This window comes from Poromitra crassiceps (assembly GCF_964638095.1).
Source record: "Poromitra crassiceps genome assembly, chromosome: 4".
Classification (NCBI taxonomy): Eukaryota; Metazoa; Chordata; class Actinopteri; order Beryciformes; family Melamphaidae; genus Poromitra; species Poromitra crassiceps.
Window position 1 is genome coordinate 39,115,110 of NC_139626.1, and position 13,467 is coordinate 39,128,576.

The window sequence follows — 13,467 nt, forward strand, 5'->3', positions numbered from 1 at the left end:
TTTTACCCCTTTAATAGCTCTCTGTGGAGCTCATTGTAATGGTAACAGCACTGCATGTTGGGAAATATTCCTCCTGATGCTTTGTTTTGGTAGAGCTACTTAGCTCCACAGTTCAGCACACCGTGTTCTGGCACATCATTATCTCGGAGCAGATGTGTTTCTCTCTTCCTCTCCGTCTCGCATTAAATACGCTGCGAGTTTAAGGAAGCTCATCAAAAAGCGCAGACCACTTACTTCCGCTATCTCTTTCTGCTCTGCGATTCTCTCTCTCCGTCGGAGCGTAGAAAAGCAGGCCTTGATAACCATCTGGCTGTAAGCAACCTCCCTTTGAGCGTGCAATTTAAATTTCCCCCGACTGTGGGAGTGTTCGTTCAATAGAGACACTCTTACATTTTGCGGCGATAAGGACGCGTTAGGGGGAAGAGAGTCGGAGGCTCGCGTTATCTTGTCTCCGTCTACGAAGACGAATCGAAATACAGCGCGACTAAACGGAACTTGCACACGGAGCGAAGCCGCGAGCTTCAGACTTGTTCGTGTCAGTCAGCCCGTCGAAAATTGAATTTGGAACAAAAAAGGAGGAGGCGACGACAACGACGACCGCGGCTGGAGATTGAAGAAAACCTCATCAGAAGCCGGATGCATTTCTCGAGTTTTGAATGATGTTCTGCGAGAGATGAATCTGCAGTCCTACCTCGTACTCCTGAGAGAACTTGAGATTGTCGTTTGCCTTCAGGCGCTCCATGTGATCCGCCAGCTCGGAGATGGGGACGGGTGGGTGGCTCGCCATGCCTGCCGAGCACAGGGAGAGAAGAAAGGGGGCCATTTTGGTACACGGACAACTAAAACAGTTTTGGACGGCAAACGTTAAGAGTTAGGATTCTCAGAGGAGGTGTTGTTTAGTGTTCTGTCCATGGTCAGCAGAGGAAGCAAATGGAAAAGTGTTTTTTGTTTTGTTAAGTGACCGTTTTCTCTCCAGGCAGAGACAGAGGGAACAATTGTGCGTGTTCAGAAAGTTACTGAGGCACAATAACATGTCCCCTAGAGTATTATGCACATTGCTGGTGTGGGTAAGAAAAAAGACTGTGAGACAGCCGGTTAAAAATTCAGCATGAGAAAAACACGTTTTTTTGTGATTCTGCAAGCGTTTTGATGTGAGGTTATGTCGTCATTTGGAGCAGCTTTATCCTAAATGGGATGAAATGTTAGTTAGCCTTGATAGCCTGGCAGTGTGAACCATGAGTTACATGAAAGAGGAAAATGTGGCAGAATCTGATAGAAGAGAGGATCTAGGACCAACTAACTTGACAAACGGCGATAACCGCGGTACACTGAGACACGGTAGGCTGGAAAGGGAAACAACATTGACAATCTGATCAGTGCAAAGACAACTACAGTAGCCTCATATTTAGCACGTCAAACCACTAGCTACATACTGTGCCTGTGTGTGTGTGTGTGTGTGTGTGTGTGTGTGTGTGTGTGTGTGTGTGTGTGTGTGTGTGTGTGTGTGTGTGTGTAAGTAGTGTACCTGGTGTCTGGAAATTGATTCTGCGGAGCTCCACAGGGTCAGTCGGGTGGTGGGAGGACATGGCTTTGCTACAGGGGAAACTGCCCTTCCTGCCCTCAGCCTCAGCTCGCTTCCTGGAAGAATACGACAGCACACACCTGATGACAGCCATGCATGGAGGAGTCACCTGATGCATGGAGGAGTCACCTGATGACAGCCATGCAATGGAGGAGTCACCTGATGCATGGAGGAGTCACCTGATGACAGCCATGCAATGGAGGAGTCACCTGATGCATGGAGGAGTCACCTGATGACAGCCATGCATGGAGGAGTCACCTGATGACAGCCATGCATGGAGGAGTCACCTGATGACAGCCATGCATGGAGGAGTCACCTGGTGACAGTCATGCATGGAGGAGTCACCTGATGACAACCATGCATGGAGGAGTCACCTGGTGACAGCCATGCAATGGAGGAGTCACCTGGTGACAGCCATACATGGAGGAGTCACCTGGTGACAGCCATGCAATGGAGGAGTCGCCTGGTGACAGCCATGCATGGAGGAGTGATGGATACATTGTGTCAGTCAAAGAATGAGTGTTGTGATTCTCAACCGTTTTCATATCAATTACCCTCAATTTAGTACAGATTAGGTCCACGTTCCAATTTGAAGAGATTTGTCTCTCGGACACAAATCTGAAAATACTTTGATTGTTAGGTATGATTTTGTCCAGAATTCTGTATTGTATGTGTAGTACGTGACAGATACAGTAACAGTGAAACCATGATCAAAACAGTCATTCTTCCACATTCTCTAATTGTGTAAATGAAATTAGGGATGCACCGATCCACATTTTTTCACTTTCCGATCTGATTCCGATACCTGAATTTGGACATCTGCCGATACCGATATTATGCCGATACCAATATTTTTCTTGAATATACAGTATAGGCACAAATTTGGCCAATTAAAGATTTTTTTTTAAATACCTTGCAAAACCACACAAAATTAAGAAAATATACAAGGCAAAGAAGGATACTATCATACATGGGCAAATTACAGCCAGCGCACCGGAATTGCAAAAAAATAAAAAAATAAAAATCAGATTCCGATCCGATCCGATCCGTGAATTAGTGCCAATATCGGCACCCGATACCGATATTGGATCGGCTCGGTCCCATCCCTAAATGAAACAATGCTTGCATTTAACAATTCATCAATTTGCTGTGGACCCCCTAGAAACCCCCAACAAGGGCCCCTGGTGGTCCCCGGCCCCCACGTTGAGAACCACTGCAGTAGCTTGCCATGCACTCTTCAAAGACATATGAGAGCAGTGCCAAGTCTATTGGGATCTATGATCTACCTATTAAGCTATTAGCTTCAGGCAAAGGCGTTTGAGTGAATGCTTAGCCAGGCTAATTGTACAGCACCTGCAGGGCGGAGGAGACGATAATAGGTAGAGTTTGTTTACCTGTCAGGTTTGCTGGATCCAAACGGAGATCGGAGCAGATAGAAGAAGACACGGAGATGAATAATGTTAGTGGCCGATCACAAAAGCATCGGAGATAAAAGCAAGTGCTAAGTCTTCGATTCATTCTGTTTCTCTCACTCAAATGAATCCCTCCTTCCTGCAGACTTTTGTTGCTCCCTGATCGTTAACGGCGCCCCCCTGGGGCTGGATGTATAAATGAGGGCTATAGACCAAATCAGCGGGATGTTTACATTTACTTCCGGGTACCCCTGGGTCCACACATTATAATGGCGGTGAACGGCACAAACTGACGTGTTGAAGACAAAAACAGACAAAGAAGACAAAAATGGTTCGTCCGTGTTGTGTTGTTGTTTAATATCATTCATAACAACACTTTCACTAACGTTAGTGGAGACCAGACTAGCTTATTTACCTGTTGGACAGACCAGAGTAGACTTGACGCTAAATTAAATTAACGTGGCGTCGGTAGCTCTGTCTGTAACGTTAACGAGTCTGCTCTCGCCGAGAAGAGCCTGGTGACGCGAGGTTACGAGTCTGCAAAAAAACAGCGAGTTTGACAGACAAACAAACATTATTAGCTAGCTAACACTACATAAAACAAACACAGAAGAAAGGCTAGATACGTCGGACAAGCATGTTTACCAACCGTTTAACCATTTAAATTGAAAGTAGTCGGCCGAAAACAACGAGAGGGTTTAACAGCATTTATTTGACAACACGCACATTTAAACCTGCCGCCTTCTTCAAGTGGTACCCGGAAGTAAATTTGTTTACATGGTGACGTCACGGTGATTTGGTCTATACAAAAAAGGACTGCATACCGTGCCGGAGTATGTTTTATATTGTGTGTAGCAATTATGTCAAACGGAAGGAATTTTATTTGAAGCCTTAATCTTTTCAGCAGACCACAGCAGCCTATGATGGATGATGTCTCAAAAGAGTTGCAAAGTGTTGTAATGTAACATTAGAGATGTGTGCGTTAACATCCTCTTTCTCTAGCAGAAGTAAATAGGTTTATTTATACAGTGTTATCAAAATTGCACAGGAATGTGGGCAGAAGAATAGCACAGATCGGATCATAAAGTAGACCTACTCATGTGTTATCAATCGATAGGCTATTATGGCTCACAATATACAGTAGTAGTGGTGTCGGGTGTGTCAGGCCCGTATCTACCTGCACCAGGTGAGGCTCATTCACTCTCAGAGAGGAAGAGAAAAACCTGCAGGACACCGGTGTTTGAAGAGCAGAATTGAGCTCCTATAGATGGTTTTCACCAGCTGCAACCCCACAGCACTTCCTTTTTCTCAGCTTCTTCTTCTGTGTTTTATGGTGGTTGGCATCCTTAAATGTTGCATTACCTGAATTGTATCAGCTTCACAGCTAACTATTTACAGTGTCCACTTTCTCAGCTGTTCAGGGGAAAACACTGACATAGCCTACATTTCTATTTCTTATTTTTGCTATACGTTTAATTGTAAAGATAGGCCTATGCGTGCAATAATGTACTGATAGTCAGCTTACTCTGTAACATGTAGCTTTTATTAGCCTCTCAGGCTAGCTCCGGACCAGACAACAACGCTTCCTACCACCCAGCGTGTGCACATCTTTCCGACAGGGGTGGTTGTTATGGCAACTATCATCATCAACAACAACAACAACAACAACAACTACTACTACTACTACTACTACTACTAACTACTACAAGACATAAAGACCGAAATAGGCTACGTTGTTACTGTGTCTGTCGGAGACACGGCCTAACGTTAACATTTAATATGAGCCGAATATCAGCCTGCGCTCAGCTATCTATACAGGAAGTAAACCGGATATTCAGAGCCCTGTACTACGAAACTAGTTTAACAGATCCGCGATAAGTCCCTTTGATCTGGTTTGACTGAACAGGATCAAAGCTATCTAGTTAACTGATACTACGACGCTGGTTTTTTACTAGGTAAGTGGACCTGGGATCTGCCTGTGCACGCGCATGTTTTTCGCTCGTGCACAGGCGCGCGTCCACGCGAAAGAGGTGCGCTGGCCAATCACATTATGAACAGCTGAGTTGATCCACGCCCACACCCATTTCCACACCCATTTCCTCGTTCCATGAAAGTGCAGTGCATGATCAGAGTTTTAGCGGATATTTAATGTATCCGCGATTTAATGTCAGAATGAAAATCCACGTTGGATAGTCTGCTGAAGGGCTGTCTAAAGCAGCAGCTTGTATTCACATCAGTCATTTGATTTAGGCTACTTTGATCAGCGATTTCTGTCTGATACAGCTGCATACATTGATACAGCAGTCTCAGTCTATACATTTCCACAATCTGTAAGCCTATTTAGACCATAGATTTAGAAACGCATGCTCAATGAATAATGATCTCTATCACTCATGTGTGTGGTTGCACTGATCGAATAATTCATATATAAAATAGCCTAGTATAAAGCCTAATAGCCTACTATAAAAGAGAAAACTGCTGAACTGAATTGAGACGATGCGGGCATATTATCATTGATAAAAACTAGCCTATTTTTGCTCATATATTGGCATACAGCCTACAGGACACAGTTCCAGCTGAAAGATGCAAGAATAGCCTGCATATTTAGTATTGGGGCTATCCATATTTATCCCATATCTATATTATATGTATAGGCTTTTCTGGCATGTAGGAGAATATCACCCTCACTCCATTTGAGGGTCCATTCATGATATGCGCCGCGGTGATTAATAGTGATCATATTTCTCCACGCATCGTTGAGCTGTTAAGACATAAAGTGGTAAGTAGGCTTAATTTAATTATGTAGCCTACAGAGCCACAAATGTTTTTCTTGTTATATTCTCAGTTGACTGCAATCTATTTTTCATATGGCGATCTTATATGAACGGTGAGTGACTCCAGAGAGACGATTATATGGGTCTGTCATGGATTTTGATCTTATCCTCTGAAGCTAACCTGGTCGCGACCAGGTTAGCTTTGCAGCGTCAGTTGCCATGGTGATTGAAAGTTAACTTGCTTTGTAGTACGGCTAAACCAGGTTTAAACTCAAACTTACTCGGATAAGGCATTAAACTAGCTTCGTAGTACAGGCTACAGGTGAGTTGTGATGGTTGTTATTGTTGTCAAGTTAAAACCGTCTATAGGATCAATCATATATAATTAAAGGTATGTAAGATCCTACAGGTACAAAGATGAAGGACGAATCTCAGTCAAAACAAATTCAACGACAGCTGTGACAAATGTCATGTTTCATCCTGCAATCTAACCCGTATGTTCTATTCTTGTCCATTATTATCTTGCTTTTGGCAGAACTACTTCCATACTATGTCAAATACTAGAACTATAAATGCCTCTCCTCATATTGCCATAATTGGCTCCCAGAAGACTACAACCGATACACCTCAGAGCATTTAGGGTATTCTAGCGTTCACTTCCTTACTGGCGAGACGCCATCTTCTATTCCACTGGAAGCCTACTAAAGCTCCCTGCAGCACTGGCTCAGTATGATACCATGTCCTTTCTAAAGCGAGACAAGATGAAATATTCAGTGAGAGGTAAGATCAGTTCTTAACGAGTGGCAATCCTTTTTCATGTTCTTCAACTCTCTTAAATCTGTGACCTCTGAATAGGGGTGTCACAATATATCGTCCCACGAAATTTCGCGATAGTAAAACGTCACGATATGTATCGTTGAGATGAAATCTCATATCGCGGAAAAAAAAAAAAAAAAAAAAAAAAAAAAAACTTTTTTTTTTTTTTTTTTTTCCAGAAAATAGACTAAGAAACGTCTTTGTTTGTTGAAGTTCAATGTGTGGAAAGTAGTTCAGTTGAACAAGTCTCTGAAGAGACACATGAGAAGTTATACAGGAGAGAAACCATTCAATTGAGTTTCTGGCAAAACTGTTTACTTGACAGGAAAAACTGAAGATGCATAAAAAATAGATTAAGAAAAGTCTTGTTGTTTGAGTTTGAAGAAAAACTGAAGATGCATAATGAGAATTTATACTGCTGAGAAACCTTTTAGTTCAAAGTAAATCTAAGTGACGGTGTAACTCATTCTATTTCAAGATAAGCCTTATCTCCAATCTCATGTTTTTTCTAGTTGTTATTGTAATAACAATTTCCCACAACAGCATGTTTTGTATTTGTGCATTTCAAATAAAATACTACTTTTCCAGTCATATATTGTCATTATTCAAGTTTAAAAAAATATTGTTAAAATCGTATCGTATCGTATCGTTATCGTGAACCCAGTATCGTGATACGTATCGTATCGTGAACTGAGTGTATCGTGACACCCCTACCTCTGAATGATGGACACCAATCTCTCTGCTCTTTTTCTCCCCTTAGCTGGTTTCATTTCTCGCTCTCTCTCTCTCTCTCTCTCTCTCTCTCTCTCTCTCCTTTACGGTTCATTTGTCTGGTTTAATGATAAGTGTTTTTTGTTCTGTGAATAGTATGAAAACACTCACTTAAAAGGCAGGAAGTATAGTTTGTTTTTGTTTTCTTTGATACACTGAGATGCATGGTACTTTGATTATAACATATTATGTTTCTATGCTTTAATTGTGATTCTCATTGTTAAACTGATATTGTTTCCTCTTCTCATGTACCATACTTCTTTTTCCCCCCAATATTTAATTTTTTCAATTTTCAGAATACCAAACAACAAAAACAAACAAACTCAGACACAAGAAAAGAAAACAAAGAAAAAGCATACATATAATATCGTCATTCCAACATTCCAACGTGGTGCTACCGGCCGCATATGGTGCTTATGTGGCTTGGAAGAGATGTTGTGCATGGGATCCCACGCAATGGGTCCATGAGAAACCAGCCACTAACCTCGTCAAGGTAGGCCAGAAACGGGTCCCAGACCATTCAAAATCTTTTAAGTGAGTTGGTCCTGAGGAACCTGAGTCTCTCCATCCGTACAATAACAATGTGCCATACTTCGTAACAGAAATATGAAACAAAACAAATTCAAACCCCCGTTTCCAAACAGCGCTGCATTTCACACTCCTCTGCACACGAAAAAGGAAAAGAGAATCAACTCTGCGAACGGCTTGACGACGACGACGACGAAAACACAGCTCAGTTTGAAGTGGTATATTTATGATAGGACCTGCAGAAATGACTGGTGACCTTGTGGCATGGTCTCTCATAACAGAGCTAAAAGTGAAACAGTAATGGCTGGGGATCAGCATGGGCCACACTGGAGGCTATGACACATCAAACAGGCCACACTGAGCAATTAATGATGTGTGTTAGCAAGGCTTTAGCCCAAAGAGCAGATGATTATCAGATGATTATCATAAATACAGCTGACGGGCAGTGATGCTATCGCTCCTCTATGCTCTGTGCTAGGTAACCTTGCTCGCTGTGCATTTCACCGAAGACAAAGGACAAGTCGTCATTTCTATGTGAATTCATCAGCTAAATGTAGCCACAGCAGATGAACAGATGACAACATTAGCGGTATCCCTGACCCAGAGCCGTCTAGATAGAAGAGTCCCGACATCTCCATTCACTCCAATGGACCAGTTTTTTTTCCAGGAAGTAAGGTCCTGGAACTCTTGAGTAAAAAAAGCAGCACTGTCGAGTTGCAGCAAAATAGACAGTTTGTGTTGTACTCTGAAAGGGTTTTTCATCCCTTGAATCAAATTGTACATGATCAGCTTTATTTTAGCATGCAAAAGTAGCGCGAGACCCATTCCTGGCTGTTCATTGGCTAATGAGTCTCGCATTTTGGTCCTCCGCTGACGCCACTCTCTCTCTAGAGGACACTACCCTGACCATAGTGCTGTATATAACAGAAACATCACAAACCAACGGTACTTTGCTTGTATCAGGCTCTCCGCCTTGTATCGCTCCGCACAGCATGGTTCTGAGAAATGGACCTGAGGTATTAGATCTAGTGGTTCCGAGAAATGGACCTGAGGTATTGGATCTAGTTAGCAGCACGACTCAACTAGCTTCCCAGAAAGCAACAGTCCAGATAATGCCATGTGAATGTGGAGAAAAACAGCGAACTCATCAACAATACTAATGTATGACCTTGCTCTAACAAAGACAAACAGTTTAGGAGGAATACCGCGCAGCTGTTGTTGGGAGCCGCTTGAGCCCGGGCAGTTATAAGGGGTGGGAGGGGCTCTAGCTATAGGGGAGGAGCTTATTTACAGCCTGTAAAAAATACACTGAGCTCAATAAGAACAACAACTTAATGGAAAATGAATAGATTAGAAGGTCATCCCTTCAAATGATCTTTTGATTTACTGCCTTTATATGATTTCTCTCTCTCTCTCTCTCTCTCTCTCTCTGTCCTACCTTGCCTCCATCATCCTGTCCTTACCTCTTGAAGAGGAGAATGGCGATGACGATGCACACGATGAAGATGACGGCCAGCACAGGCCCCACCACCCACAGCAGCCCCTCCTCCTCGTCCACGATTGGCTGAGGGTCCACGTCCGATGAGGTGACGGGGTCGGAATAGGGGCTAGTGGCGTACATGGTCTAGACGGAAGATGAGGATAGGTTACATGAAGTAAATATTCAGTGGCTGTGTGTGTGTGTGTGTGTGTGTGTGTGTGTGTGTGTCCACACTCACATTCTCAGACAGGTCCAGCAGCGCGAGCACGAAGAACACGTACTCCTGTCCGTTCTGCAGCGGGCGGTTGCGGAAGTCGCCGTAGTTTCGGCCGTCGCCTAGCGTGAACTCCAGGGGGAGGGTCTTAAAGTGAGCGCTGACGTAGGCCTTGGGGTCCGATTGGCTCGCCTGTCTGCGTACGCGGAGGGCCCGGCTGACACTGGTCCTGTTGATCTCTTTCAGGAGCTGGCGGGGAAGGGAACGGAAGGGGAGGATGGAGAGAGAGAGAGAGAGAGAGAGAGAGAGAGGGGCAGAGAAAGGAGGGGGGGAAGGTTTAACTCTAGAAAGGTCAAAGTTGTCTTATATTCCAAAAGCAATGTACTCATCCTTCCTCAACTCTTCCTAAATACATTCCTGAGTTTGCACAATTCCAAAAGATGGACTTTGCTAAATAAAGACAGCTTTGACACTTTTCTCCACACACGCACGCACACACACACACACACGCACACGCACACGCACACGCACACGCACACACACACGCGCACACACACATACACACACAAAACTCATTAGTGCCGGAACAATGGGCTATAGAGCGTTTGTACCCAAGTGGGAATGTCTCTGAATGGCCGCCACATTTATCCATTGAGACAGTGATCGCCATAGAAAAGCCTAATGACACTAATCTCCCACACATTAGAGAGTGCCTTCAGAACAGTGCCATGAAGGTGATGAAGTCTTTAGAAGAAGGAAGAAGCTGAATCAGACAGGAAATGGCATGCGAAAGCACCGTTTGGACTGAACAGGCATGCGAAAGCACCGTTTGGACTGAACAGGCATGCGAAAGCACCGTTTGGACTGAACAGGCATGCGAAAGCACCGTTTGGACTGAACAGACAGACAATGGGTGAACAGGTGCAACTACCTTCGCCGGATATTCCCACAGATACAACAGCTCTGACTCATTATACGAGAACAAACAGTGCCAGCGGGCTGAAGGCTTTTCTTTGTCTGTGTGACTTAATGTTGACACGCACTGTGCTCCCATCAATCCCGGGAAGAGGACACAGTGTCTGGCTGTCCGGACGGATACACCGGGAATACGCTGATGGACCACTGCAGGGAATCCTCCGACACAAGCCGACGAAACCATGTGTGTGTTCATTATGATTATGATTTATTTTTATTTATTTTTTACATTTGAAAATGCTGTAGCGTCGTCTCTGCAGTCACGAAGTAGCTCTGAGATTGATGAAATGAATCCATGTCGACCAGGTTACTTTGAAGCATGTAAACAACAGTCGGTGGAATCGAAATGTTGCCTCAGGCTGAGGTCAGATACTCTGATCTGTATGTCTGGCCGAGACTTACCGTTTTATCTCATTGTTCCATCCGTTTTACTGATCTGTGTCAATTGCTCATTTCTTTTGTGTAGCACTTTGTAACTTTGTTTTTGAAAAGTGCTATATAAATAATGTATTAGCGTTACACCCTTTCATTATAGTAAGCATCTATTTGCATATCTGTATCATATTTTTCTTTCAAGGAGGTTATGTCCTCGGTGCCATTTGTCTGTCTGTTTGTCAGCGGGATTATGGGAAAAACTACTGGGCCGGTTTTCATTAAACATGGTGGAAGGCTGCAGCACGGGCCAAGGAAGAACCCATTACATTCTGGAGCCGATCTGATCTGACTCACCAAATGTACATCTCATAGCAGCCTGGACTATTGGGGCTACGCTCCCCGAGTGCAGTTATAGTTTATACTGTCATTATTTTCATCCTCACCCACACTCTAAACCTCATCCAGTTTACTTAAAAAAAAATCGTATTATTCATCCTTTACTACTTCCCTTTAACTACTACAGCATTTAATCTTCATCATCACCATCATCATCATCACCCCCACCTCTATTCTCTTCCTTTACTGTTTATTCGTCACTTATTTGGTATCAAGACCAATCTGCTGCATGTCTCACCTCATCCAGGTTCATCTGATCAGGCTCCTCCCAGGGATTCAGGAACTTCCCTCCTCTCTGCTTCTTCAGCGGCACCACCACCACATAGTAACCCCTAACAACCACAACACAACCCACACTGGGAGTGAAGACTGAGGACATATGACACAATCCGGACACTTGAATTGTTTCATTATTTCAGTCTCCGGAGGAAAATCAGTTTATTTGTTTATGACATAGACATGGACAGCAAAATCCTCCATGTGTCCCCAGTAGATAATTCGCTCCGGTGCTCCAAAAGGCAGCTTATTTCAAAAGTGACAAACTAAACTTGTAGCAGCTCTATAGCTGAATGGTTCTGTAATTCAAAAGGCAGTCTAACTCTTTTGGTGTCTGTTTTCATATATATATATTTTTTTATATTTTATTTAGCAATTTAATTTTTTTAGAACACAGAAAAACAAACCAAAAAAAACAACAACTAACAAACTCAGATAGAGTAAAAGAAAAGAAAAGAAAGAAAAAACATACATACACTAGTGCCACCAGTTACATACAGCTTGTATATAAATTATGCTTGTAAATATATATATACATATATAAATGAGTGGGATCCCACACGAGGGAGAAAGACCGGCCGGGCGAGTCACCCATCACCCCTAACCTCGTCAAGGTAGGCCAGAAACGGGTCCCAAATAGTTTGAATATGTTTTCATAACTTAACAGGTAAGTTGACCAATGGGCAAATATCCCCAAAACTCCCATAGCGATTGCATTTTTTTTTTGTTTAGAATATATCGATTTGGATTTGAACTTTTATCGTCTCAAATATACTATTTCTAAGTCCAGCAGACTACAGTTCACCGATTCATTGATTTTTGTTGCTATCTTGGACCAAGTCAGCTGAGCTGGTGTGGTCTCTTGAATGAACACATTCCTTCTGAATGTCAAAGAAGTCGACTGTAGATGCTTTTTGGAACTTGAAAACCCCAAATTCCACCGGGGTGACGGAGATGAACTAACAGCAGAATGCCTGTGAGAACGCGTCAGTGCTCCAGACTGCGTTTCAGGGATGAACGCTGAGGACTGCATCTAGTTGTTATCTTCAGTATTATAATTGACTATAGTTATGAACAGCAGCTGAGATGATCAGCTTTGGGCTTTCATTTGGTCTAGTGTGTGTGTGTGAGTTCTCAGGCTTGCTTTGCTGCCAGCTCAGAGAAATCCCTCCTGATAGACTAAGACATGAAAAGGAGCAGGGAGGGTAAATAGAGGAAGCACAGAGTCTAATGATCTATTTCGAGAATGCTCCGCAGGCGTTACCGCTGAATACAAATAAATGTGTCAGGAAGTTCTCACAACTGCAAAAAAAAACAACACAATCCTCTGTCCATTAAAATAAACTAATGATTGAACCATTATGACCAGCACGTCATTTCTCTCCATCCCTACCTGACTTTAGCTGTGGTCTGTACAGTCGGCAGCTGCACAGTCACCATGCCGTGGGCGTTGGTCTTGCCCACCAGGGTGGGCTTGGTCTTCAGGATGTCCGGGGCGGTGGTGGCGGTGACGCGGTGCTGCAGTCCCCCGGCGCTGTTGGCCCGGTTGGTGAGCAGGAAGGAGTACTGGGTGTCCGGCTCCAGGCCGCTGATCAGCTTCTGGGTCTGCTTCCCATCCACTTCCACAGACTGGCCCTTACCGTACAGGATCTGGACGGGGAGTGAGTGTGTGTGTGTGTGTGGGTATCGTTTGAGAGTTAAAGGCACACTGAAATGAAAATCAACTTTTAGCTCATTCTATCATACGATACACCAATCTGTAAATGTATGTATGCAAAAAAATAAGAATCTAATCTCATAATTTAAAGTGATGCACTCGAATCAATCAATTTCATATTTATATAGCGCCAAATCATAAGGAGTTATCT

General features: G+C 43.5%; 1 protein-coding gene across 1 annotated transcript in view; it reads right to left on the reverse strand.

The window, feature by feature from the left end:
* ptprdb (protein tyrosine phosphatase receptor type Db) overlaps positions 1 to 13,467 on the reverse strand; it is a gene marked incomplete at both ends in the record, with an annotated part of 95,410 nt that overhangs the window by 25,022 nt on the left and 56,921 nt on the right. Inside the window, 7 exons of the mRNA XM_083635095.1 lie at positions 692 to 789; positions 1,526 to 1,638; positions 2,977 to 2,988; positions 9,347 to 9,507; positions 9,602 to 9,826; positions 11,562 to 11,655; positions 12,993 to 13,249. Of these exons, the coding sequence (XP_083491221.1) occupies positions 692 to 789; positions 1,526 to 1,638; positions 2,977 to 2,988; positions 9,347 to 9,507; positions 9,602 to 9,826; positions 11,562 to 11,655; positions 12,993 to 13,249 (960 nt within the window). The remainder of the gene's footprint in view (positions 1 to 691; positions 790 to 1,525; positions 1,639 to 2,976; positions 2,989 to 9,346; positions 9,508 to 9,601; positions 9,827 to 11,561; positions 11,656 to 12,992; positions 13,250 to 13,467) is intronic.